This window comes from Oryctolagus cuniculus, chromosome 1 (genome assembly GCF_051225735.1).
Source record: "Oryctolagus cuniculus isolate XC-2025 breed Fujian yellow rabbit chromosome 1, ASM5122573v1, whole genome shotgun sequence".
NCBI classification, from domain to species: domain Eukaryota; kingdom Metazoa; phylum Chordata; class Mammalia; order Lagomorpha; family Leporidae; genus Oryctolagus; species Oryctolagus cuniculus.
In genome coordinates this window covers 160,483,871-160,510,203 of record NC_142867.1, presented here as the reverse complement: position 1 = coordinate 160,510,203, position 26,333 = coordinate 160,483,871, and the positions used below count along the sequence as shown (strand labels likewise).

Genomic DNA, 26,333 nt, shown 5'->3' with positions numbered 1-26,333 from the left:
CACTTCAAAAAGAAAAGCTATACCTGGTAACAGTAATACATCCTTCCTCCTCGTCTTCCCATTCTCTCACAATCACTCATGTACTTTTATGTCTCCATGTATTTGCCTATCTTAGACATCTCACATAAGAAATCATACATTATGTGATCTTTTGGGTTAACTTCTTTCACTTAGTACAATGTTTTCAAGGTCATTCAATATTGTGGCATGTATAAGTATCTTACATCCTTTGTGGCAATATAATATTTCATTGAATTTAAGAATCATTTTCCTAAAACATAACATTTCCTCTTGTCATTGACCACATAAAACTTAACCCTTTTTCTGCCTATGATATGTTAAAGAAACAAATTAATCTTGCACTCAAAGTTCCAATCAGTTTGACCACAGCAAGAGGGGCTGCTTTGGGCCAATGGTGATCTGATCTCAGATCTCATTTAAAGAATCTAAACCAGCCAACCAACCAACCAAAAACTAGCTCTGAATGCCCAACCATAAAAGTAAAAGTCTAAACTATATAGAATCGTGACACAGTTATTGTGTAGCTTTATGATTTTATAGCTTATTTTTTATCTCAATTATTAAGTTTCTAGAAGGATGAGTTTTACAGACTGACAGATTTATTTATAAATAATTTCTGAGATATCAAGCAAATCATCATTTCTTATGTGTAAAGTGGGAGTGGTAATTCACCCTCAGAGGCAATTTATGAATTAGAAGATGTAAACATGTAAGTGCTGTGCCCAACCTATAATAGGCACTCCACATAAATGGAGAGTATTGTAGTGGGACATATGGTTAAAATGTTCAATAAAACCAATCTAAGATCAGAGCTATTTTGGTTTTATTTCATTGTTTTATAGCTGTGGTGATTTAATTTCAATATTGTTCTAGTTCTTTCAGATTAGAACCAATTTAAAAACGGAATTAGATAATCAGCTAACGTCTTTATGTTCCATGTCTGCCATCACCGCTGGGATAATCAGAAAGAATCAATATTTCCTTTGGGAAATGATCAGTGATAATGTCTTATTTTATTACAATTATGCTTTTGTAAAGTGGCCTAAGGATAAATTTATTAAACATTATACTGGGTTATGTTGATGTAAATTTCTCATAGGAATAAATTTTAGATTGGCATTTGCCATTGTCTTGAAAATATATATGACTTGCTAGCAGTTAATAAAGATATGACCCAGGATATTATTCTTTGGAATGGTTAAACTTATATTCACAAATAAAGTGATGAATGGTCATTATAATTCTTTTGGTTTTATTTAGATGATCATAAAATGTAAACTGTTCTTTATGGTTTAGAAAAATCTTATATGTATAACAAATTATCTTCTTAGTTTTATAAATAAAATAACTATAAGTTAGATTCTTCTTTCATGATTTGTTGCTTACAAATGCAATAGCTATTTTTCCCCTTAAGGCACTTATTTGCTTTTCTTAATTAATTAATTATTAAAATTGTCATTTGATCATAAGAATAATTTAATAAAGATCAATGTTTGGAGACCACTTCCTTTTATATATCCCAGGCACTCAATGTTATTTCTTTTTTCCTCCCCATAGGGTTGCCGCTGTCAAGATGATTATTCAGTAGTCCACAGAAAATGTCGTTCTCAGTTCACAGATCTAAATGGTTCCAAAAGATTTGGTATCAACACCTGGCATGACGAGAGTGGGATTTATGCTAACTCATGTATAAAACGAAAACTCTACCCATTGACTGGGGGCCCTATTGTTCCCTTTTTAAAATAAGATGTGAAATCAGATTCTCTGACTAATGAAAGAATAATAGATATAACAGTTGGTGATTTTTCTATATCAGTAAATGCACAGGAAATGTTACTGTAAAAGGTACCTTTAAATAGAAAATTTTGTCATCTAGACCATTCTTTACATCCTGACTATTCTGGTGTTTTCCAATGTTTAGTATGTGTACCACTGAGGATATTCTACACAGTTCTAAATGATGTTTGATAGAATTTTTCTTAAATGTTTTTATTAATGTAGAGAAAAATACAAGCATTTTATGCATTCCATAGGTACAGTTCCAAGAAAACAGCCGCACTTTCCTCACTGCCCTGCTCTCCCCCAATCCCCATCCCTCTCTCCCCTCTCCATCAGTTTTTGCAAAACCTTAATTTTAATCCATTCTATATTCACAGGTTTAATTTGCCACTAATTTTACTGTTCAATAAGTAAGAAGTAGGAAGACCACAGTTCCATAGGAGTATAAACAAGGGCTGAAAATGACAATCATACCCCAAAAATGACCATTTCATTCCTATACATTTTTTGGTATTTTATATTAACTGCTACATATCAGAGAAACCATATGATATTTGTCTTTCTGAGACTGGCTTATTTCATGAAGTATAATATTTTCCAGTTGTATCCATTTTGTTGTAAAAGATAGGACTTCATGCTTTCTTTCTTTCTTTTTTTTTTTTTTAATTTATTTGACAGGTAGAATTATAGACAGTGAGAGAGAAAGACAGACAGAAAGGGTCTTCCTTCCACTGGTTCACTCCCCAAATGGATGCTACAGCCAGTGCTGCGTTGATCTGAAGCCAGGAGAGCCAGGTGCTTCTTCTGGTCTCCCATGTGGGTGCAGGGGCCCAAGCACTTGGGCCACCTCCACTGCCCTCCCGGGCCACAGAAGAGAGCTGAACTGGAAGAGGAGCAACTGGGACTAGAACCCAGTGCTCATATGGCATGCCAGTGCTGCAGGCGGAGGATTAGCCAAGTAAGCCACATTGCCAGCCCTTAGCTATCATTTTGTTGAGGAATTTTGCATCAAAGATATTGGTCTAGTTCTCTATCTTTGTTATATCTTTTTCTAGTTTTGGAATTAAGCTTGTTTTCAATTGTTTTAAATAGTTGAATAGCTTGAGAAGAATTGGAGTTAGTTATTTAATTGTCTGGTAGAATTCAGCAATGAAGCCATCCAGTCCCGGGCTTTTTTTTTTTTTTTTTTTTTTTTTTTTTTTTTTTGTGGAGAGAGTCTTTATTACTGATTCCATATCCATCTTGATTATTGGTCTTTAGGTATTCTATGTTTTCATGGCTCAATTTTGGTAGATTGTATGTGTCCAGGAATCCATTTCTTCTAAGTTTCCAATTTGTTTCATATAGCTCTTTGTAGTAATAATTCTTGATGTTTTTTTTATTTCTATGGTATCTGTTATTGCATTTCCTTTTTCATCTCTGATTTTTATTGATTTGAGTCTTCTTTTTTTATGGTGAGTTGGGTCAATGGTGTCTCAATTTTGTTATTTTTTTCCCCCACAAAACCAGCTCTTCATTTCACTGATCTTTTGTATTTTTTTGGCTTTGATTTTGTTTATTTCTTCTCTAATTTTAATGATTTATTTCCTTGTACTAATTTTGCATTTTTTTTCTGGGTCCTTGAGATGCATTAATAACTCATTTATTTGATGTCTTTCCAATTTCTTGATGTAGGCACTAATTGCTATAAACTTCCCTCTTTAAACTGCTTTTGTTATATCCTGTAAATTTTGGTATGGGTGTTGTCATCTTCATTCATTTCCATGAATTTTTTTATTTCCCTTTTGATTTCTTCTGTAACCCACTGTTCATTCAGGAGCATGTTGTTCAGTCTCCATGAGTTTGCATATTTTCTAGAGATTCTCAAGTTGTTAATTTCAAGCTTAATTCCATTGTTGTTAGAAAAGACAATGATATGATATCAATTAGTTTAATTTACTGATGCTTGCTTATGACCTACCATATGGTCTATTCTAGAGAAAGTTCCATGCCCTGATAAGAATGTGTATTCTGCAACTGTGGGATGAAATGTTCTTTAGATAGCAATTTAGTCCATTTGGTCCATAGTATAGATTAGTTCTGTTGTTTCTTTGTTAATATTTTGGCTAGTTGATCTGTCCATTGATGAAAGTGGGATGTTGAAGTCCCTCCTTATTATTGTATTGAAGTCTGTATCTCCCTTTAGATCCATTACCCTTTGTTTTAAAGAGCCAGGCACTCTGGCACTGGGTGAATAAACATTTTCTATAGTCACATCTTCCTGTTGAACTGATCCTTTTAATGCCCTTCTTTGTCTCTTTAAAGTTTTTGTGTTAAAGTCTATTCTGTCTGTTATTAGGATGGTTATGCCTGCTCGTTTTGCTTTCTATTAGTTCATTCGGGCAGTCTATATCTTTTTCACTGGAGAATTTAGGCTGTTTACATTAGAGGTTATTATTGATAAGTAATGACTTGGTCCTGCCATTTTTCCATAAATATTATGTTGTTTGCTTTGAATTTCCTTTTCACTTTTACTAGGAGATTTTCTGCCTTCATAATCTTTCATAATGATGACTATCATACTCTGTGTGTAATACATCCTTAAGAATCATTTGTAAGGCTGGACACGTGGTGACAAATTATTTTAATTCCTGTTTGTTTTATTTCAACTTCATTTATAAATGAAGGCATGGCAGACTTTTTAAAAAAAGATTTATTTATTTATTTATTTGAACGACAGATGACAGGAAGAGAGACAGAGACAGACAAAAAGAGAGAGAGAGAGAGACAGAGGGACAGAGACAAAAGGAGAGAGAGAGAAAGAATCTTCTATCTGCTGGTTCACTTGCCAAAGGGCCTCAACAGTCAGGGCTGGCCAGGCTGAAGTCAGAAGCCAAGAACTGACTTCCCAGGATTTACATTGGCAGCAAGTTGGAGTCAGGAGCCAGGGCAGGACATTGAACCCAGGTACTCATGTGGGATGTGAGTATCTTAACTGGCATCTTTAGTAGTGAGCCAAACACCAACCCTAATAGATATGTTTTCATTTCTATTGGGTATATACCTAAGCATGGAATTGCTGGTTCTATAGTTAATATTTTGAGGAACTGCCAAATAATTTCTAAAACAGCTTCATCATTTTACATTCCAGCATAAGGGTTCCAGTTTCTCCATATCTTTGCCAACATTTTTAATTTTAATTTAGTATTTATCTTATAAGATCATAGCCTTTTGGAACAAAATGAGACATAATCTGAAAAACATAGAATTTTGCTTTGGGCTTAATGAAAAAGTCAGGAAGATTTCACTCAGAATTCAATATTGGGATTTCTGTTATTAAGACAGAATATTTGAAAATGTAGAGTATCCTAGAATAGTGTAGAGGAAGAGCTATTGTAAAAATTTATAATGCACTTGTATGTTTTCATTAATATTTTTGATGATATAGTGATAGTGGCGATATAGTAGGTCAGAAAGGGAATAATAAAATTATTCACAAAATATTAGAGAAATGCATGCCTTAATTTTTCATCCCATGGTACTAGTTTTCATTTGTGTGGAGAGGATTTAGACTTGCTCTTCTAGAAGCAAGCTCATCTCATTTTTCAAGGCTTGTCCAAGGTGCTGAAATTCCCCCACAGGCAGCAAATCTTCACCTCTTGTGCTTATGAACTCCTCCAAGAGTCTAATCAAATCTAGACCTTTTCCCTTGAAAAAGAAATACATATTTTTCCTTGAAAATGTTATAAACATTCCTGTTATGGGAGAACATTGGAAGACACACTGACATCATTTTGCAATGAAAGCTTTCCTTTCCTTTAGGATGAGGAAATAAACAATAACATTAATATTGAAGTCTTGCATTAATCTGCTTTTTCTTACTTTAGTTAAAATATCTGAGAGAAGCTTCTTGGGAAAGAAAAAGTTTATTTTGGCTTGCAGTTTGGAGGTTTGCAGTGCAAGATTGGGTGGCCGCATTAGTCTATCTTCTGTTTAGGGCTGACAATGACAGAGCAGGTGCAGAGGAACAAGCATGGCAGGAAGCAGAGAGGGGGGTTAGGCCACACTTGACTATAACCAGCTCTCTCACAAGAACTTCTTTGGAGGGTAAGTTCCCAGTGACCCAAAGACTCCCACTAGGCCCACCTCTCAGACTTCAGAACTAGATCAAGTCTCAACCCTTAATCCTTCAACCATTAACATTAAATCCCTTAACCACTAACATGAGAACTTAGGGTTTAGACGTCTGTGTGCGATTGGGAGCCAAATCCTGTTCAAACCATAACTGATCTGTATGTCCATTTTCAGATGACACAATGTGTGCATGTTGTGTGTGTGTGTGTGTGTGATATGTCTATATGTGAATATATTAATCCATAATGCTTTTATAATATACATTTTCAATGTAATTTAAATTTAAATTTTTAAAAATATTATTTAATAATATAAATATTATTTATTATAGAAATAGGGAGAGACAGAGATCTTCCATTCTTTGGTTCACTCCCTAGATGGCTGCAATAGCTAGGGCTGGGCTAGGCTGATGCGAAGAGCTAGGAGCTTCTTCCAGGTCTCCCAATTGGGTAGCAATGGCCCAAGTCCTCAGGCTATATTCTGTTGCTTTTCCCAGGCTATTAGCAGGGAGCTAGATCAGAAGTGGAGCAGCCAGGACATGAACAAGCACACATATGGAATGCTGGTATCACAGGCAGTAGCTTTACTTGCCATGCCACAATGCCATGCCCTTTCCATGTACTTTTTAAAAAAGTTTTTATTTAATGAATGCATTTTTCATAGGTACAACTTTAGGAATATAGTGGTTCTTTCTCCCATACCCACCCTCCCAACATGACTCCCGTCCCACCTCCCTCTCCCTCTCCCATCACTTTCTTCATTATGGTTCATTTTTAGTTTGATTTTATATACAGAGGACCAACTCCATGTTAAACACTGATTTCAACAGTTTTCACCTCCCCCCAACACACAACATATAGAGTAAAGTTTGAGAACAAGATTTGCAGTTAATTCTCATAGTACAACTCATTAAGGACGGAGGTCCTACATAGGGAGAAAGTACACAGTGATGCTGGCGCCGCGGCTCACTAGGCTAATCCTCTGCCTGCAGTGCTGGCACCCTGGGTTCTAGTCCTCGTTGCTCCTCTTCCAGTCCAGCTCTCTGCTGTGGCCTGGGAGGGCAGTGGAGGATGGCCCAAGTGCTTGGGCCCTGCACCCGCATGGGAGACCAGGAGGAAGCACCTGGCTCCTGATCAGAAGGAAGACCTTTCTCTCTGTCTCTCTCTCTCACTGTCTAACACTGCCTGTCCAAAAAAAAAAGTGCACAGTGATTTCCGTTGTTCCTTTAACAATTAACACTCTTATTTATGTCAGTGATCACCTGAGGCTCTTGCCATGGGCTACTAAGGCTATGGAAGCCTTTTGTGACCACAGACTCCATCAGTATTTGAACACGGCCATAAGCAAAGTGGAAGTTCTCTCCTCCCTTCAGGGAAAAGTACATCCTTCTTTGATGGCCCCTTCTTTCCACTGAGGCCTCACAGAGATCTTCTGTGTAGGATATTTTTTGCCAGAGTCTTGCCTTTCCGTGTGTGAAATGCTCTCACAGGCCTTTCAGCCAGTCTCCATGTACTTTTTAAAGACTCCTTGCGTGCATGAATTTCAAAAATTTTTGCACCAAAATAAACTTACCTTTTTTAAAGATTTATTTATTTTTATATATTTATTTATTAGAAAGTCAGAGTTACACAGAGAGAGAAGGAGAGGCAGAGAGAGAGAGAGAGGGAGGGAGAGAGAGAGAGAGAGAGAGAGAGAGAGAGGTCTTCTATCCGCTGGTTCACTCCCCAGCTAGCCACAATGGCTGGAGTTGTGTTAATCTGAAGCCAGGAGCCAGGAGCTTCCTCTGGGTTTTCTCATGTGGGTGCAGAAACCCAAGGACTTGAGTCATCTTTTACTTCTTTTCCAGGCCGTAGCAGAGAGCTGGATGGGAAGTGGAGTACCTGGGTCTTGAACTGGTGCCCATATAGGATGCCGGCACTGCAGGCAGCGACTTTACCCGCTTCACCATAGTGCCGGCCTATAAATTTATCTTTCAGTTCCATTTTCTTTTTTGTTTTTAAAAGATTTTGTTTATTTACTTGAGAGGTAAAGTTACAGGCAGTGAGAGGGAAAGACAGAGAGAAAGGTCTTCTGTCCGCTGGTTCACTCCCCAAATGGCTGCTAGTCCAGAGCTGCGCAGATCCGAAGCCAGGAGCCAGGTGCTTCCTTCTGGTCTCCCACATGGGTGCAAGGGCCCAAGGACTTGGGCCATCTTCCACTGCTTTCCCAGGCCATAACAGAGAGCTGGATAAGAAGAGGAGCAGCCAGGACTAGAACTGGCGCCCATATGGGATACCTGCGCCGCAGCAGAGGATTAACCTACTGCGCCATGGCCTGGCCCCTCAGTTCCATTTTCTACAAACTTTTTGAAGTATCCTTATGCACACACATACACACTCATATACATGCATGTCCGTATAATGTATAATGTATTCATCTATTACAACCAGAAAAAGAGAATATGTAATTTTATCACTTAGCTTTTTTAACCACCTGAAAGCACACTGACTTAACAAATAGTATTTCTTACTATTTTCTGAGCCTCTTGGGAAGTTTTCTAGTCTGCCAGATGGCTGGTGCTGGATGGTGTCACTTTAGTGATTGGCAGTAGGATCAGAGTCAACTGGGAAGTCAAGGATGTGGTGGCTGCGCATTGCTCATCACATGGCAGAATAGACAGGTCTTACTGATGCTGTGGTGGATGACAAGGTTCCCAGGAGCTGTTGGTGGGGAAGCCTCTGTGTACAAGGGCTTTTATATTGCCCAGCTGTATCACGTTTACTACAGCTTGGCCAGAGCAATCTTGGAGCCAGCCCAGAGTCAGTGTCAATGGGCTCTGCCCCGGTGTGGAGAGAAGGAGGGGCAGTTTTGGCCCATTATTAAAGTCCACCACTGTTGCACACTTCCTGTGGGAAATCCCTCTTTGCAGAAAAATTGTGTTTCATTCTCAGTGCTATTTCCATTAGAGAATAAAGAGGGACTTTCCTCATTTGTCTTAAATTGGTTCTGTAATTAGGTGCCTTTATGTTACTTTCCACTAGTGCTGCTCCAGTCATTGGTTGTACTCATAGAGCTTTGTTACGGGCTAGCAAAAATCCCTTTGGGTCCATTTGAAAGACACTCAGGGGTCCTGACAGCTGGAAAATGCGAGGAGTCCCTCCTTTGACAGAGAGCTGACAGCAATGTAAGTGGATAGTAAAGGAACAAGGAAAAAGCTGTTGACTTAGCTCAGTCTCCTGGGGTCCTGGAACTTCTCTCTCTTTGCAGTTGAATGACTGAGACAGGTCTTAGCTCAGAGAAGGAGTCAGTGAGACCTTCACATTGGCAAATGGTAAGATGGTACCACCCCCCGACAACATTGCTAGCACTGCAGGTTTAGGTAAGCCTGGAGTTGGTCACGCAGGGTTGGACACTGTGGGAGGGAACAGATGCACAGATGAGAAGCCAGAACTCAGTTTCCTAAAGAAGATCAGGGACCAGAGTTCTGACCACGCTGTTAGTATCCCTAGCTCGATGTGAAAATCAAACTAAGAATTAACAGGCGACAAACATGGTAATGTATTTAATCTGTTTTATGTGACATGCGGCCTTCATAAAGAATTGAACACCCAGAGGAAAGGGTTATTCTGTGCAGTTTTCAAATCTAAGTTTGATGGGGAAGTGGACTGTTCGGGAGAAGTATAATCAGACGGAGGGGTCTTATCTAAGGGTACTGAGTTGGGAAGGGCTTAGTGAGCCAGTCCAGATTCTTCTCTGGGGCCCTGTGTTTTCAGAGATAAAGATGCGCCCTTCCTCCAGGGCACTGCTCACGTGAGAGTCTTTGATCCACTTCAAGGGAGGATCAGAGAAGTCTTCACAGGGCTTATGACCTGCTTCAGGGGGAAGGGCAGGAGAAGGCCTGACCTTCTGCTCCTACATTTTCTCAAGATTTTTCAGCTTAAAGTATTCCATATGCCAATATACCCTATTTTGGGGTTCCTTATTGTGAACACTGTCAGAACCAAGAAATGTCATTTTTACAGGGTATTATATATGCTGTTTCTATATAGGCATATATTGTGTGATTTGCAATCAGGATAACTGTGTGTATCTCCTCAAACATTCCACATTTCTTTATGGTGAAAACATCCAGAATCATGATGTGCATTCTAAGAAAACAACACTTCCTCATCACAGCTCAGCTGATGTAAGTGTGGAATATATGTGTTTATGTATATGTATGAGGGGTCTTCAAAAAGTTCATGGCAAATATGCATTACAAAAATGCATATAATGACAGAAATATTTTTTCTGCTCTTGGTCTTTTTAAATTTTTTTTTTACTTTCAGAAACAACTTTATTCATGACACATATTAAAAAAAATTCCCACCCCATGGAAACGAGCTAAAAAAATAAACAAAATCCACCTCCCACTTTCTCCCATTCTCTCCACATAAAAGGGGAAAAAAGGCAAAGAAAAAAAAAACAGAAAAATAAGTAAAAAATCCCCAAAGTCCCCCCCAAAGAAGGTAGTGCATTTCCCTAGGGGAAAGGGAAATTTACACTGGAGCCACTGGGAGCAAATCAGAGACCTTCCTACAGAAAACTAAGAAAGACGCTCAAAGCAAACAAGCAACACACCAAAACACCAAAGGAAACAAAATAGATCAGGCAATCCGCAGGGGTAGGGAGTGGGAAAAGAAGGGTGGGTGGGTGGCAGATCTGGGAGGACAGCAGCAGGCAGGAGGGGGCTGAGAGAGGCAGGGAGGAGGTGGGCGGGGGGTCACCATCAGAGCAGTTTGGCGTCCTTCCAGAGCCCTGGGTAAAAGGACGCTCCCACCAGCCTTGCCCACCTCCCCTTGAGCAGCGCCCAAGGGGGTGGCATGGGGCGGGGAAACACCGGGAGCAGCTTGCACAGTTGAGATGTGTGTGCCCATGACAAATCCCCAGAGTGAAGGTGCAGCCCCTGCTCCACTCCCTGGGCCTTCCCCTACTCCCGGAAGCAGGCCCCTCCTCAGCAGTTAATTACAGGATTCCTCCCTCTTCTGCAGTATACTTTTTTTAAAAAAATTTTCTTTCCACCAAGGTCATTTTCTGTTTTTCTTTTTCTTTTTTTTTTCCTTCTTTCCTCTTTTTTCCCTCTCTCTCCTCCCAATACTCACTTTTTTAAGTAAGGGGAATACCATGATGTCGCTCTAGCCTGGCCCCTGTAGAAGTGACCCAAGGTCTGCTGTTAAAACCACCACAGAGGGACCAGCACTGTGGCGTAGCAGTTGGAGCTGCTGCCTGCAGTGCCAGTATTCCATATGGGTACTGGTGTTCAAGTCCCAGCTGCTCCACTTCTGATCCAGCTCTGAAATGGCCTGGGAAAGCAGTGAGGATGGCCCAGGTCCTTGGACCGCTGCACCTGCATGGGAGACCCAGAGGAAGCTCCTGGCTCCTGGCTTCCGATCAACGTGTTGGTGGTCCTGGCCTGGGAGCGGGCACACAGGAAACCCCTGTCTGTTGTGTATCATGATGCCTGGTCTGTTGGTTCATTTTGGAATCACCTTGATTTGTCTTCCACTAAATAGGGACTCGTGTAAGGCCAGGGAAGTCCTCACTGTCTGTGTCTGAGAACTCTGTATATGCAAACCCTTTGGGATGGCCACTGAACTTGTCACAATTATAGTTACCTGGTTGACTGAATCACAGCCATCAAAGCGAGCTTCCAGCTCTTCTGTTGCAACCCCGTCCATATTGGTAGCATAGACGTAGCAGGCGCCAGCCTCCAACTTCTCAGCAGACGTGATCGCTGGGCCAGCGCTGCCTGGCAGGGGACTCATATTCATCTGCTCCTCTACCTTGTTCTGTAGCTCCTTCAGTTTCTCAACTTCCTCCTCCATCCCTCTGATTCCGGCTTTGAGCACTTCTGGCTCCTGGTCCTCAATGGCACTGTCCCCCAGGTCTCCATCACCCAGTCGTGGCTCCTCTTCCTCCTGGCTTCCAGGGGCTCCTGAGCCAGGCCTAGGATTTGCATCTATGCATGGATTTGAATTTTTTGCACTAAAATAAACTTATCTATTGGAATATCCTCATTTGTATATAGGACTATTATTACTTTTTTTTTTTTTTTTAGCAATTAAGTCTATAATCGATAGAGAAACTTGCTAGAATTGGAACCAAGTTCCCCTGAAAATATGCCCTGTACTCAGATTTACTTACTGTTGAGGAAGCTATGATTCAACTCTGACTGGTTATGGAGATACCATCCCTTTTGCCTGTGACTTTACGGTGTCTTGCCCTGTTTCCAATTTGCCAAATGTCTTCTCAACAGAAAGCTAGCTCTGTGCTTCCCTCAGAATCAACCCTTTTTGCCTGATCTCAAGCCTGAATTGTCCAAAGCATCCATCAGCCTGACTGAAATCCTCCTTAAAGTGAAATAATGATTGCGAATAAACCAGAGGATTGATCAGAATGAACACAGCATAACCAAAAGATGGTGACAGGGGCACAGGTAGCTGGTGAGAATGAGGACTGAATAAATGGTGTGCAAGTGAAACTGGAAGGAAAGATATTTTGTGGAAATAATGCACTAAAAGTAGCCATGATGCACACTGTCTGTCCTGGTCACAGTCATTGTGCAGATTTGGTTATCGAAAAGTGCCCTTGACAGCTATAAACTTGCAAAATGGAAGCACAGAATTTTATGTCTGGAGATAAATGTTTAAAGGGGTATAATTTGCCTCTTTGTATTTATCTCAAGCTCTCTTCACTGAAACTTCTTACTATAGAAAATGCAGTTTTTCTGTAAGTTCTCTAAAACTTATGGTTGATGGTTCATTTTCTCCCTACTCATGGTACCTTCTCTGTTTTATGGGTTTGAGAAATATTTATGAATAAGTAATGAAATTTCATAATTTGTATGTAGTCCTGCAAACATAAATTCTTTACATTATTCTTATAAGCCATTTTCCTATCACAAACAAGGTGGTAATCTTCTGGACCAGTGAGGTAAAACAACCAAAAAATACATGAAATTAACCAGAATGAGTTGTAGGAATCACATCCAAATTTGATTTATCCATGGAGTCCTTATTTACAGCATTATGGATTGCTGACAATTATCTAAGGAAAAAGCTTCTGTACAGAGTTGCAATTAAAAGGAAAAAAATTAATGTTTGGCAAATTTCCATTGTTCACACAGCACATGGCAATTTGCCCGAGACCCCTGCATTAAATGTGTCTGTTTTCCCACATCTTCCTCATCCTCTTTCTTTTGTGTCCTTAACCCTCCTATTTAACACACATAGCTCTCTCCATTTCTATTTTAGGAGTGAACTCGTGTGCTTTTTCTTGTCTCATGCAAGAAGCTCTATCTGCTTCTATTAATTTGAAGACCTGAAGCCCGGCTTCTATCCTCAGGGGACTTATTAAAGTATTCATTTACTCATCTGTTGCAGAAAGAATAAATTTTCTTCGTATCATTACAGACAGAAAAATCTCTAACACCTTTGAATTTCTTTGAGAAAGTCAATCTTTTTGAACTTGGTATTTAAATTAATATCCATAAAAGGCTAGTTGCGACCCACCTCTCATAAGTAAATGCAATGGATTAGAGTATGGAAATTGTATGGTGGGGCCTTCTAAACAATAATAATTAATAAGTTTTATAACTTAGATGATATGGCCCCTGAACTCATGAACTTTAGCCCCAAAGTCTTATGTTAGTGGTCTTAAGAGAATGGAAACTTAACCCAATTATGGTATTTACAGGGACTATCTCTGAGAACTGATTAGATTGGATTAGGTCAGTAAGGTGAAGTCCCCGCAATTGAATCCTGGTGGTTTTGTAAAGAGAGACACAGAAAAATGTGTGCACATCCCCTGTCTCTTGCTATGTGATACTTAGTACCATCCTGGGACTCTGCCAGGAATAACAGTCAGATTATGCCAAACAAGTGGGGCCCACACAACCTTGGACTGTGAACCTCCAAAACTGTGAGCCGACCTAGACCTCTTTCCTTTGTAAAGTTAGGTTGCCTCAGATATTTTGTTTAAGTGTTGAAATGCTGGCTGATACAATAACTGTAGCTCTGACCTCTTCCCTGAGCTCGAGCTCAGATAGACTGCACATTTCCACCAAGCAGGAAAGAAAATTCATTAGGCTTAAAATTGAGATAATCATTCATTCCAAATTCATTTCTTTTATTTCCTGCTGTAAGCAAAATCACTATCCATCCAACTGTCATTTTACATTAATGTAGCACTTCCAAAAATGTGGTATGGGGATATTAATAGGTGTTTCTAGAAGAAAAGTGCTCTATGATCAAATGCATTTAGAGAACTGCTATCAAAGAGCATTATAATGCACATTGAAATATTAAAGACCTTTAGAAGAGGTAACTATTAAACCCTATTTAACCCAGTGTTTTATAGGTTTATTTCATCACAGATTTTTTTTTTTTTGCTTAGAATATACATGAATGTATCCTGGAGTGTTAGTATTTAATTGAAAATATTGACCTAAGTAATTTTTAAGTAAAAATGGAGGCCAAAATATGTATTGTCTATATAGTAATTACCATATGCACTGGTGAAATCAATTTTTTAAAGTCCCTGTTCTACTAATAAGGAAAAAAACCTCAAGTACTTCTTTTAGTAAACAGATATAGACAGAATCTCAGCTTAATGAAGATGAAATTAATCAAAATTTACCTTAAATGTTATGGTGATTGGTGTCCACATATTCTACACCTTCTCCCTTATTTTAAACAGCATAATGACTAACTTCCTCTGCTTTAAAAATCTCAAGGCTACTTACCACATTTCCTTATAGGGTTTTCACTAAAAGCCACTACAGCTTGTGGCCCATGGTTCTAACTATGATTTTAATGTAAGAAGGCTTTAATATCTGTAGGTTATAATTATTCTATGTGGTAACAGCAGACTAAGGACTTAACAAGTCTTTTTACCTTAACACGTAAGGTGTTGAATTCATGTAGGTGCCTAATAAGTGTTAATTTATGAGAACGTAAGATTCTAATGGAATAGGTTCATAACTTATCCTCAAGAAGTACCAGGAAATTTTACATTTCATTAAACTTAATTTGAATTGATACCAGTGATTGGAATTGCAAGTCAGAAGACAAACTGAGAGGGATAAACCCAGGCAACTGGGAAAAAATTGAGAGAGAGAGAATTTAAGTTCTAAGTAAAAATCAGGAGAGTAAAATAATGAATTCAAGTGAGAATATTTTTCAGTGTTGCATTCTTTTGATGCACTTGTTCATATTTTTATTGCAAATTGTACAAACTTCCAACAGATTTAATTCAGGGAGTCTGTTGACGAGATCATTATTATGATATTAGTAATTATGGAGTTAACTGGATGTTTCTTTTGTTTTTTTTTTCTTTATCCAAAAAATTTTTTATTTTGGTTTTAACGGGAAAAGCATTAGATGGATTTGGTCTTAGACAATGAGACAAAAACACAAAATGGTTTTTGAGTCACAAAATGACATTGAGCACACATTTTTCTCCACTCTTCTTTCTGGAAAAAAACAAAACAAAACAAAACCAAAACAAAACAGTGAGTAATCAATGCTGGAGAAAATCTTCTTTAACAGTAATGGTAAATTGAGCTATTTTTAAACAATAATTTTTATTTTTTAATGTTTTAAAGATTATTTCTTTATTTGAGAGGTAGAGTTACAGTGAAAGGGAGAGACAGAGAGAAAGGCTTTCCTTCCATCGGTTCACTCCCAGATGGCCGCAACGACCAGAGCTGCACCAATCCAAAGCCAGGAGCCAGGTGCCTCCTCCTGGTCTCCCATGCGGGTACATGGCCCAAGCACTTGGGCCATCCTCCACTGCCTTCTTGGGCCACAGCAGAGAGCCGGACTGAAAGAGGAGAAACCGGGACAGAACTGGCGCCCCAACCGGGACTAAAACCTGGAGTGCCAGTGCCGCAGGCGGAGAATTAATCTAGTGAGCCATGGCACCGGCCTATTATATTTAAATATTAAATTTTGATGAATATGCACTCACTACGTTTGTTACCATTGTCCAATCCGCGATCAGCGTTTAACCCATATTTATTAATTGGCTGTTGTGGAGCAACTTGAGTGATGGCAATATCTTTTTCATGCTTCTTTTTTTTTTTAAGTGTACACAGAACCTAATACATTTATTGCAACCCTAGGAAGCAAACTGAGGAAGGCTCAAAAAGAAAAACAATGAGTAAGAACAGAAAGGATAAAGAAGCGGAAAGTCAGGCTGTCACATTTCGTGCTGTTTAATCCCAGGTAGAGCAGTCAGTTTGAAGTCACTGAACTTGAAGGTTTGCTATGAAGGTGTGTAAAACCCTGAGAAGGCATTATTAGACTTTTCCTTTTTGTACAAGGTTCCAAATAAATTTTGGTTAAATAAGCTTGCAATTAGCAGTTACATCTGCAGGGGCATGTCATGGATTGAGCTGTGCAGACAGTATAAATACTGAAGGGCTCTGGAAGAGGAGCAGAGTGAACCTGCTTTCTACAAGACCCACAATTTGGTCACAGAAAAGCCCTTAGTCACTACTGAACAGAACAAACTACACAATATATATAGTGGCTATTTAAAGTTGAACTACATCAAACAAAGAAATATTTCTAAAAGATTCAAGCAAATGTAGAAATCTGAAAACATTTTTCTGTTTAAGTCATCTGGAGAAAAGAACATGGGAAAATCACAAAGTAAAGAATATTTCTATTCAGGATGCCTCTTCTCATAAGTACTTTAAAGTCCAGTGGAGTGTACAAAAAGCTCTTTTATAATGCAGGAAAATAGAAAAAGGAGCTGCTGGCATTTCTGGTTTTTACTGAATAACTGCAAGACAGTGGCTATGAAAGAGAAGAAAAAACTCAAGTAAATGGGTAGTTGAAAGGCCTGCTAGGATGATAAAATAAAGCAGGTGAAGCAAGTATGGAGGCAGATTTAATGTAACTGACTTCAGAGGAATCAGAGAAAATGATAACAAGAGGTGGCCAAACAGATAACCTGCTAATGAATCTTGGATTTCTCTGGAGATGAGCTTACTTCAACTGATGTCCTAGAGGTAGGGGAAGGAATTTTTCTGAGTTTAGAATAAAGAGCTTGTCTCCACTCTCACATGCTACTAAAGAGAGGGAGAGGTTGGATTACTTGGAGAAAAATATCAGTGATGAAATTTTGAAACTTCTAGACTTTAGAACAGTAGAAATTGTACACTGGCTACCCCACTTGAGGTGACACCTGTCTTAAAACTATTGGTGTTACCAAGGCTTCTTGAAGAAATGTTTGATTCTAAGGTGCTGATCCTGGAGCATCTTGACTTCCAGAAAGTAGACATACACACACACAGGGAGAGAGAGAGAGAATATGATGGAGACATGTCCAAGAATCACAAGAATCAGCTGAAAGAGCTCCAAATGGTCATAGCTGGAAAATACTTTGAACAACAAAATAAACAAAATAGTATTGGATTAGAACCCAAAGTAGAAAGTACATATCCATAAATCCATATTGATATGAATAAATAATTAAGGAAATCCATAAATTAGAGAAAACAGATTATATCCTATGTAGAAGAATTTCCAAACAATTTGTGTGAGCATGCCACTCCTGAGGCAGTGAAACTAACTCCCTATTTGTTAAGTGTGGGCTGCCAAGGTGACTTTCTTCCAAGGAAGAAAATGCCATATGGGAATGGGGTAGTAAGAGTGCCTGTATAGTGGAGAACCCTGGCAAACACCACTTCAGCCAGGTGTCAAGGTCAACCTCACAATAATAAGTAACGTTGATAGCCCTTACCTTTGAAACATGTTGAGAGTGGCACTTTACTCCTTGGTCTTCCTCTAAAACCTTGTAACTCCTCTAATCATGAGAAACATGTCAAATCCGATTTGAGGGACATTCTGAAAGATGCCTGACTCATCTGTCTCAAAATTTTCAAGATCATTAAAAACAAGCAAAGTCCAAGAACTTCATAGCCAGGAAGAACCTAAGACACATGACAACGACATATATGTGATCTCCTGAATAGGATTCTGGAACACAAAAAAGACATCATGTGAAAACTAGGGAAACTGGACGGGAAACCAAGGTAGAGTTCCTGGCTCCTAGCTTCAGCCTAGCCCAGCTCCTACAATTGCCTAGCTCCTACTATTGCAGTAGATTGAAGAACTCTGTCTCTGTGTCTCTTCCTCTCTCTGTTGCTTTACCTTTCTTTTCTTTTATTTTATTTTATTTTTGACAGGCAGAGTGGACAGTGAGAGAGAGAGAGAGACAGAGAGAAAGGTCTTCCTTTTGCTGTTGGTTCACCCTCCAATGGCTGCCGCGGCCGGCGCACCGCGCTGATCCAATGGCAGGAGCCAGGTACTTCTCCTGGTCTCCCATGGGGTGCAGGGCCCAAGGACTTGGGCCATCCTCCACTGCACTCCCGGGCCACAGCAGAGAGCTGGCCTGGAAGAGGGGCGACCGGGACAGAATCTGGCGCCCCGACCGGGACTAGAACCTGGTGTGCCGGCGCCACAAGGCGGAGGATTAGCCTGTTGAGCCACAGCGCCGGCTTGTTGCTTTACCTTTCAAATGAATACATAAATATGTTTTTAAAAACTAGGAAGATTAGAATGAATTATGGACTTTAATCAATAGTAACAGATCAGCACTGGTTGTGAGAAGTATCTAATAATAGGGAAAGCTGAGTGGTAGGCTATATAGAACCCGCTGTATTATCTTCTCAGCTTTTTCTGTAAATCTAAAACTATCATAAGATGAAAAGTTTGTGTAAACTTTTTTTTTTAAAGACATCTACTTATTTGTTAGGCTGAATGACAGAAAGGAAGAGACACAGAGAGAAAGAGATCTTCCATCTGCTGGTTCCCTCTCCAAGTGGTTGCAATGGCTGGGATGATCCAGGCAGAAGCCAGGAGCCCCAGGCTCCATCCAGATCTCTCACATGGGTGTCAGGGGCTCAAGTACTTGGGCATATTAGGCTGCTTTCCCAGGCACATTAGCAGGGAGCTGGATTGGAAGCAGAGCAGCTGGCATTCAAACAGATGCTCATATGGGATGCCAATGTCACAAGCGGTAGCTTAACCCACTGTGCCACAGAGCTGGCCCTATTTAAACATTAAAAAAAAAATGTTTGTGATAAATGCTGGCACCTGAAGAAGCTGAGTGAGAAATTGTTAGAGATGTGATATCTGACACTGATAACCAAGCCTTGTGGTGTGAAACTTGTCTTCTCCATGATTTCCTTGCTTGAAATACCTCATTTTTAAAGTGGTTAAGAACACTTCTTCTTTTAGCAGGAAAAAAATAAAAAGCAAAGAGGTAGTTGGGCTCTACAGATTCAGAAAGCACTGAACAATTTCATTTATGTAGAATGTCGGAGGGTCAGGTGGTGGTTGTCTTTGGGAGGGACTACAGGGCTCATTCAGGGAGCAGAGTGCTCTTTCTCATGATCTGGGGAGGTGTTCCCACATGCTGTAATTTAAATTTAATGCAGACATTTAAATCCCAACTTGTAAGTTAATGGTAATAAAAGCACCAGAATAAATTTAGTGGTATGTAGGAGTGTGGGCCAACTGAGAGGTCCCTAGATTATTGGGGTACTCACACAGAAGATAATTTTCAGGAGCAGGCTGATTATAAAGCCAAGTTGGTCCCGGCCACTCTGCATCCTGGGTCATTGTGTGGTCATTTCTCTGCATGTATCCCACCATTTTCCCCCAGCTTCCCTCAAAGAGGCCGAACCCACAGGGCCACTCAGTCTTGGTTTTGAATTTCCAACACTGTGAGTTAACCTTCTCTCTTTTACAAAGTTGTTTGCCTCAGTTCTTTCACTGTGGTAACAAAAAGCTAATGTACCACACTCTGCACTTTGTAAAAGTTCATTGGGCCAGAAGCTTGTGATCTGTTCACTGTTCTACATGTATACGATACTTCAATTAAAAAGTTTATTTAAAGAAAAAGGAGGTTTGAATTTGAGATGTTCTTCCAATGTGCTTTTTGACATTTAATATGAAGCACAATCACTTTCTGAAAAGTAAATAGCTTTCACAGTTGAAGACTTTGCAGGGCTGAGAAATACATGACATCCACTTATCTAGTCATTCATTCCGTAGGTGTTTACTAAACACCTAGGACTGGCCCTGGGAAAGGGTCAATCTCTCTGAAACCATAGACTATTTAGGAAACAGACGTCTAAACAGAAAACTGTAGGATATTGTGGTAATTGCTGTCATGTCTATGTGGGAAAATGTAATGTTATTCTGGAGATCTTCACTGGTCTCTTGGGAGAAATCAGGGAGAGCTGCTCATACAAAGGTACATGTGAGTTGACACTTGAAGAATGAGTACATATTTGGCCAAGGAAGTGGGTGTGTGGGACAAGGAGGGATGAGGAAGAAATTCCAGACAGAGGCAGTAGCTGGAGAAAAGTCACAGATGTATGACACATTTTGGGAAGTTCCTACAGTTTCAGAGAGAGAGGTAGGAGCTGGTAGGTGCTAAGGCAACAGGTGAAGGCAGGAGTCAAATCAAGAAAGGTCATGTAGGCCGGCGCTGCGGCTCACTAGGCTAATCCTCCGCCTTGCGGCACCGGCACACCGGGTTCTAGTCCCGGTCGGGGCGCCAGATTCTGTCCCGGTCGCCCCTCTTCCAGGCCAGCTCTCTGCTGTGGCCCGGGAGTGCAGTGGAGGATGGCCCAAGTCCTTGGGCCCTGCACCCCATGGGAGACCAGGAGAAGCACCTGGCTCCTGGCTTCGGATTAGCGCGGTGTGCCGGCCGCAGCACGCCGGCCGCGGCAGCCATTGGAGGGTGAACCAACGGCAAAGGAAGACCTTTCTCTCTGTCTCTCTCTCTCTCTCACTGTCCACTCTGCCTGCCAAAAAAAAAAAAAAAAAAAAAAAAGTCATGGGTCATGTATATCCTGCATATCCTGCAGAAGAAAAGACTTTGTCCAGGAGGTGCTGAGCCTTAAGCAGCTGAGTAATATGAGAAGAAATATGACTAGAAGGATAGCTCAGGGTAGAGCAGAGCAGTGGTTAGAGGGGACATGGCTGGAAGTAGACCTAGTGAAGAAGCTGCCAGAAGCATGCAGGAGAGAGATGATGGCAGTGTGGACAGAGAGCAGCAGGGGTGTTCAGAGTTACAGTCGTGTTTTCAGGTCTTGGTGATTCAGTAGATGGGGAGAGGATCAGGTAGGAGTGCATGATGAGGTCAGGGGTACCATTAATGATGACAGAGAGTGCTGAAGGAACAGTAGAGATATGGAGAAGATGAGTTCTGTCCAGGGTAATTTGTGGGATTGCACGTGGTTAGTGCAGTGCAAATGACCTGAAACTATGAGAGTTTTCTGTGGTAGAGATAGAGTTGGTTGTTAGGGGAAGTCTGAGTTTAGTTAAGAAGGTCATCATGGGTTAGACTGGATAGATACAAAGGTTAAATAGAGCTGCTAGAAGTTATTGAGTGTTTCACCATTCAACGGTGACCCCTTGACAAGGCAAGTGTGGTCAGCTGTAGGGTTGTAGAATGACCAGGAGCCTGGAGGTCCTAGGGAGGTGGAATTAAGGGATTCAGAGAAGTGAGAGATTGAGAAAATGGGGAAGGCATGAGCTTGTGATAAGAGAGAACCTTGCCAGAATTGAAGGTTTCCCAATGAGGGCACTTCTGAGTTACAAATACAAGGTTAAGTTCCATCAGAGCTGGAACATTTCAACTCTGTATTCCTGATAAAGTTGGACAGAGTAGGGAATATGGTAGGTGCTCAAAAAATATCTAATGAATGAATAAATGAATGGGTTATCATTGAAGTAGAATGAATGGAAGGTTAATGACTTGGATGAGGTGAAGAAAATGTTTTTGAGATTCTTAGAAATGTGAATAGGTGACTCATTTTTGTGTGAGAGTGCATGTCTCATACCTCCCCCTGTGGAAAGCATATTAGTAGACAGGTTGAAAAGGTTTCTATTGCCTGGGATATGATCAGCTCAGAAAGTATCTTCTATTACTTCCTGTTTTAGAGAAAACTAATCTCAAAAATGAATGAATGTCCATAGTATTATATTCTACTCAACAATATTCTATTTTGGGGGCTTCATTAGACTACCATTAAAACATTTGATATGAATTTGTAATATCAGATACGATGTAGTCCAGGTAAATATTTAACTTGAACACATTAAGCTATTAGTTCCATCTTTCAGTTTATAGAAATGCAAAGGAGGCTGGCGCCGCGGCTCACTTGGCTAATCCTACACCTGCGGCGCTGGCACACCAGGTTCTAGTCCTGGTTGGGGCACCGGATTCTGTCCCGGTTGCTCCTCTTCCAGTCCAGCTCTCTTCTGTGGCCCGGGAAGACAGTGGAGGATGGCCCAGGTGCTTGGGCCCTGCACCCGCATGGGAGACCAGGAGGAAGCACCTGGCTCCTGGCTTCGGATAGGTGCAGCGCACCAGCCGTAGTGGCCATTTGGGGGGTGAACCAATGGAAGGAAGACCTTTCTCTCTGTCTCTCTCTCACTGTCTAACTCTGCCTGTCAAAAAAAAAAAAAAAAAAAAGAAAGAAAGAAAAAGAAAAAGAAATGCAAAGAATATATAAGAGTACACTGAATGATACTGCAAGGCAATAACCACACGGATCTAGAAGATGAGACATTTGGTACATGTAGTGGCCCAGTTTATTCAACAAGTCAGTGAAGTTTAAAAGAAAAGAAAAAGATTCTGGCTGGCGCCGCGGCTCACTAGGCTAATCCTCTGCCTAGCGGCGCCGGCACACCAGGTTCTAGTCCCAGTCGGGGCGCCGGATTCTGTCCCGGTTGCCCCTCTTCCAGGCCAGCTCTCTGCTGTGGCCAGGGAGTGCAGTGGAGGATGGCCCAGGTGCTTGGGCCCTGCACCCCATGGGAGACCAGGAAAAGCACCTGGCTCCTGGCTCCTGCCATCGGATCAGCGCGGTGCGCCGGCTGCAGTGTGCCGGCCGCGGCGGCCATTGGAGGGTGAACCAACGGCAAAGGAAGACCTTTCTCTCTGTCTCTCTCTCTCACTGTCCACTCTGCCTGTCTTTAAAAAAAAAAAAAAAAAAAAAAGAAAAAGATTCTGCTCTTTTAGAAGAGGGAAGCTGGATTTAGTTCTCATTTGGATGAGGCAGTTGTAAAAGCATTTTGTGATTTTGTGATAATTGTAAGTAGGTGGTGGATTGGATATGAGAGGAAAAAAGAAAACTTGATGATTTTTAAAGATATGGATAATTCAGTGAATAAAGCAGTATGTAAAATGTTATCCACAAAATAATGTAATCTTGATGAAAATTTCATCTATATGTATAAATGTATTAAAAAGACCTGAAGGGATATACAATAAGCTCTTAGCAGAGGTATTGTCTGCTATGTGGGAATATGATATTTTTGTTCTCTTGTTCTTGTTCATCTCTATTTTCTAATTTCTATAGTATTTTTATATTGCTTTTGAATGTCACAGAGTATTCTTGGTTTAAAAATTAAAATGAAAAGAAACTGAGATGGGGTTTAAATACCTGCTGTTTTAGTTCTGTAGGACTGCTGTGACAGAGCATCACAAACCGAGTGGCCTCAATACCAGCATTAAGTGATCTCACGGCTGTAGACACTGTTTCTGGGACCACGGTGACCACTGAGGCCAATGAGGAAGGATCTGTTGCTTGCTTCTCTTCTAGCTTCTGGCATCACCCTTATCTCTGCCCTCAGCTTCACGGAGTGTTCTTCCATGTACAATGTGTCCTTTGTTTTTGTTTGTTTGTTTGTTTGTTGACAGGCAGTTAGACAGTGAGAGAGAGAAACAGACAGAAAGGTCTTCCTTCTGTTGATTCACCCCCCAAATGGCCACTGTGGCCAAAACGCTGCACCTATCCGAAGCCAGGAGCCAGGTGCTTCCTCCCGGTCTCCCATGTGGGTGCAGGGCCCAAGCACTTGGGCCATCCTCCACTGTCTTCCTGGACCACAGCAGAGAGCTGGACTGGAAGAGGAGCAACCGGGACAGAATCCGTGCCCCAACCAGGACTAGAACCCGGGATGTTAGCGCCGCAGGCGGAGGATTAGCTAGTGAGCCATGGTGCTAGCCTAAATGTGTCCTTCGTAGAAGGCTACTAGTCACACTGGACTGGGGGGACCACCCTAGTTCCTCATGACTCCTCTGAACTCATTGTACCTGCAGCCACCCTATTTCCAAATAAGGTCACATTCTGAAGCACCAGGAACCAGGACTTCCATATACGACTTTGGGGGGCATTAGTCAACCCCTAACATTTTCCAAGAAAAGAGTCCTTCCTCATTATTTAAAAGTGTGTAAACTTTTCAACATCAGGGAATGAAGGCTACAGTCCATAAGCATTGTTCTCTCATAATTGACTAAGACTTTTCTTTTAACCTGTAAATAGTTCACAGTGAAGACAAAAACATTCCCACCTAACAAATGATGAGCTATTGTGACACCTTTGTAGAACTCTGTGGTGTTTTTTTTTTTTTTTTTTTAGTTTCAACTCAGGCTAAATAAATGCTTGTCTGTAAAAATCCAACCCCTTTTGATGAAATTAATTGAGAAGGGTAAAGAAAGTAATCATTTATTAATGGGATTTTTTCAATATATGTATACAATGTGTAATGATCAAATAAAGTTTGGGAAAAATATTACCTTTTGGAAATTTAGCATTGGTCTCACAGTTTCTACTTGCTATTCAAACCCCAGAAATAAAGATTTGGTGTCAAAGCACATATTTTTTTCTTTCTGGATCCCTGAACGTTGTCAGAGTGAACTATGGTTAATGTTTAAATCTGGCTCCCTCTGCTGGACGATATGATTCCTTTCCTCTTCCTTTTAACTGTGAGTCCAAAACGCAGACACAGGGTGAGTGTCTGTCATAGCACAGAGTTCTCCAATCTTCACTCTTTTATGGAAGTTGCTTCATTGTTCAACTTGTGCCTTATAATGTGAAAAAGTTGGATATTTTCACTATTCATAAACAAACCATCACCTACACACCACCCTCCAGGGCTAATATTTAATTCAGCACCTAAGACACGTAAGAACATGTCCTTGACATTCAATCCTCTCATTAATTCATAGGCTGGTGTTCTGAATTCGTGTTTTCAGAGCAGAAAGAAAGCCCTAGGAATCCTCCAATCCGACTTTTTCATTTTAATAGGTGAGAAAGCACAGGTGCCGAACGAGGAAGTGATTTCCCCAAATCATGCAATGATGTGGTCTTCAGTGTGAATATATTACAAAGTTGCATTTGATGCACTTCTTTAACATTTTGCAGCAATTAGGGCATCAAGTTAATATTTCTTCATTTCCTACTGTGTGTCAGGCACCCAGAAATATGCAAAGATGTGAGATATAATCTTTGTTCCTCAGAGAGATAATGGTTAATTAAATTGTGTGAAAGATGATTCCTAGTTAGACACAGCTTCCAGGTCTGCAACTTGAAACAGCCAACTCAGTGATGGTTTTCACATTAATCAGTTCTGATTCTTGACAGATGATTGATAATTTCTTTGCACAGCCAGTTAATCTTCTTGATGATGTGCTGGCTCCTTTACAGCTGGCTTTAAGGTTTGACATTTTCTGGACTAGAATTGGTGGCTTCAAATGGGAGTGGTGATATGAATGTTTGGGTGGGATTTCAAATTTCTGTTTTTGTTATTAATATATAGATTGATTTTGGATTGTCCTTGATCCAAGGTTGCTTTTGATTGGAAATGTCAGAATATTCATCGATGTGTGTTCCCTGGAAAATATGTCTGAGTGTCTAGTTCTGTTTACTGATGTGGCTGCCTCAACCTCAACTTTAAGCCAGTTTTGCAATGCTAAGATGCCATGCAAGTCTTTTTGTAATGAATTTGGGGTATTATTTTGTCTACTGTAGTAACACAATTTTCCCAATTCTGTGAATCCATCACCACTAAGACTATTAAGCAGAAAGAGAATGGAGCCCTCAACCGTTATGAGTTCATTATCTGGACCCGGCTTCTGATCCCTTATTGTGCCACCAGCAATGCAACATCAGGTTCCTATTTCCATTAAGCAATGCATTGTAGTAATTGCCAGAGCCTCAACTCCAGCTCTGCCATTTGCCCGCTGTGTCACCTTGGGAAAGTTGCTTCATCTCTTCATGCCTCATGAGGTTGTTGTGATGATTAATGAATTTCTATGCATGAAGCCATTAGAAGAGCTCCGGGCACATGGTGAGCGTGTACGTGCCTTCACCGGCATTGTGAGGGTACTGCAAAAAGTTCATAGAAATCAGAATTAAAACAAAAGTCCAGATGCAAAAAATTTTGAAATCCATACATAGTTTTTTTAATAGTACCCATTTTCTACAAACTTTTTGAACATTCTTTGTACACATGATTTTTCAAGAAATTTTTGCAATGAAATCAGCTTATCTTTTAATTCCACTTCCCATGAAACTTTTGAAGCATTCTCTT

General features: G+C 40.4%; 1 protein-coding gene and 1 pseudogene across 4 annotated transcripts in view; one reads left to right on the top strand and one right to left on the bottom strand.

Annotated features, from left to right (window-relative positions):
• The window catches only part of CFAP95 (cilia and flagella associated protein 95), a 126,943-nt gene extending 121,309 nt beyond the window's left edge, over nucleotides 1-5,634 (top strand). For 3 of the 4 annotated variants that reach the window (XM_002708236.6, XM_051846483.3, XM_017341723.4), the window contains exon 6: nucleotides 1,579-5,634. In XM_002708236.6, coding sequence (XP_002708282.3) covers nucleotides 1,579-1,767 — 189 coding nt within the window. In that variant the 3' untranslated portion in view covers nucleotides 1,768-5,634. The remainder of the gene's footprint in view (nucleotides 1-1,578) is intronic. The other variant, XM_051846500.3, reaches the window with a different exon arrangement.
• A 5,544-nt stretch (nucleotides 5,635-11,178) lies between these two features.
• Nucleotides 11,179-23,615, bottom strand: LOC100358057 (polyadenylate-binding protein 2 pseudogene; annotated as a pseudogene).
• Nucleotides 23,616-26,333: the final 2,718 nt, after the last annotated feature.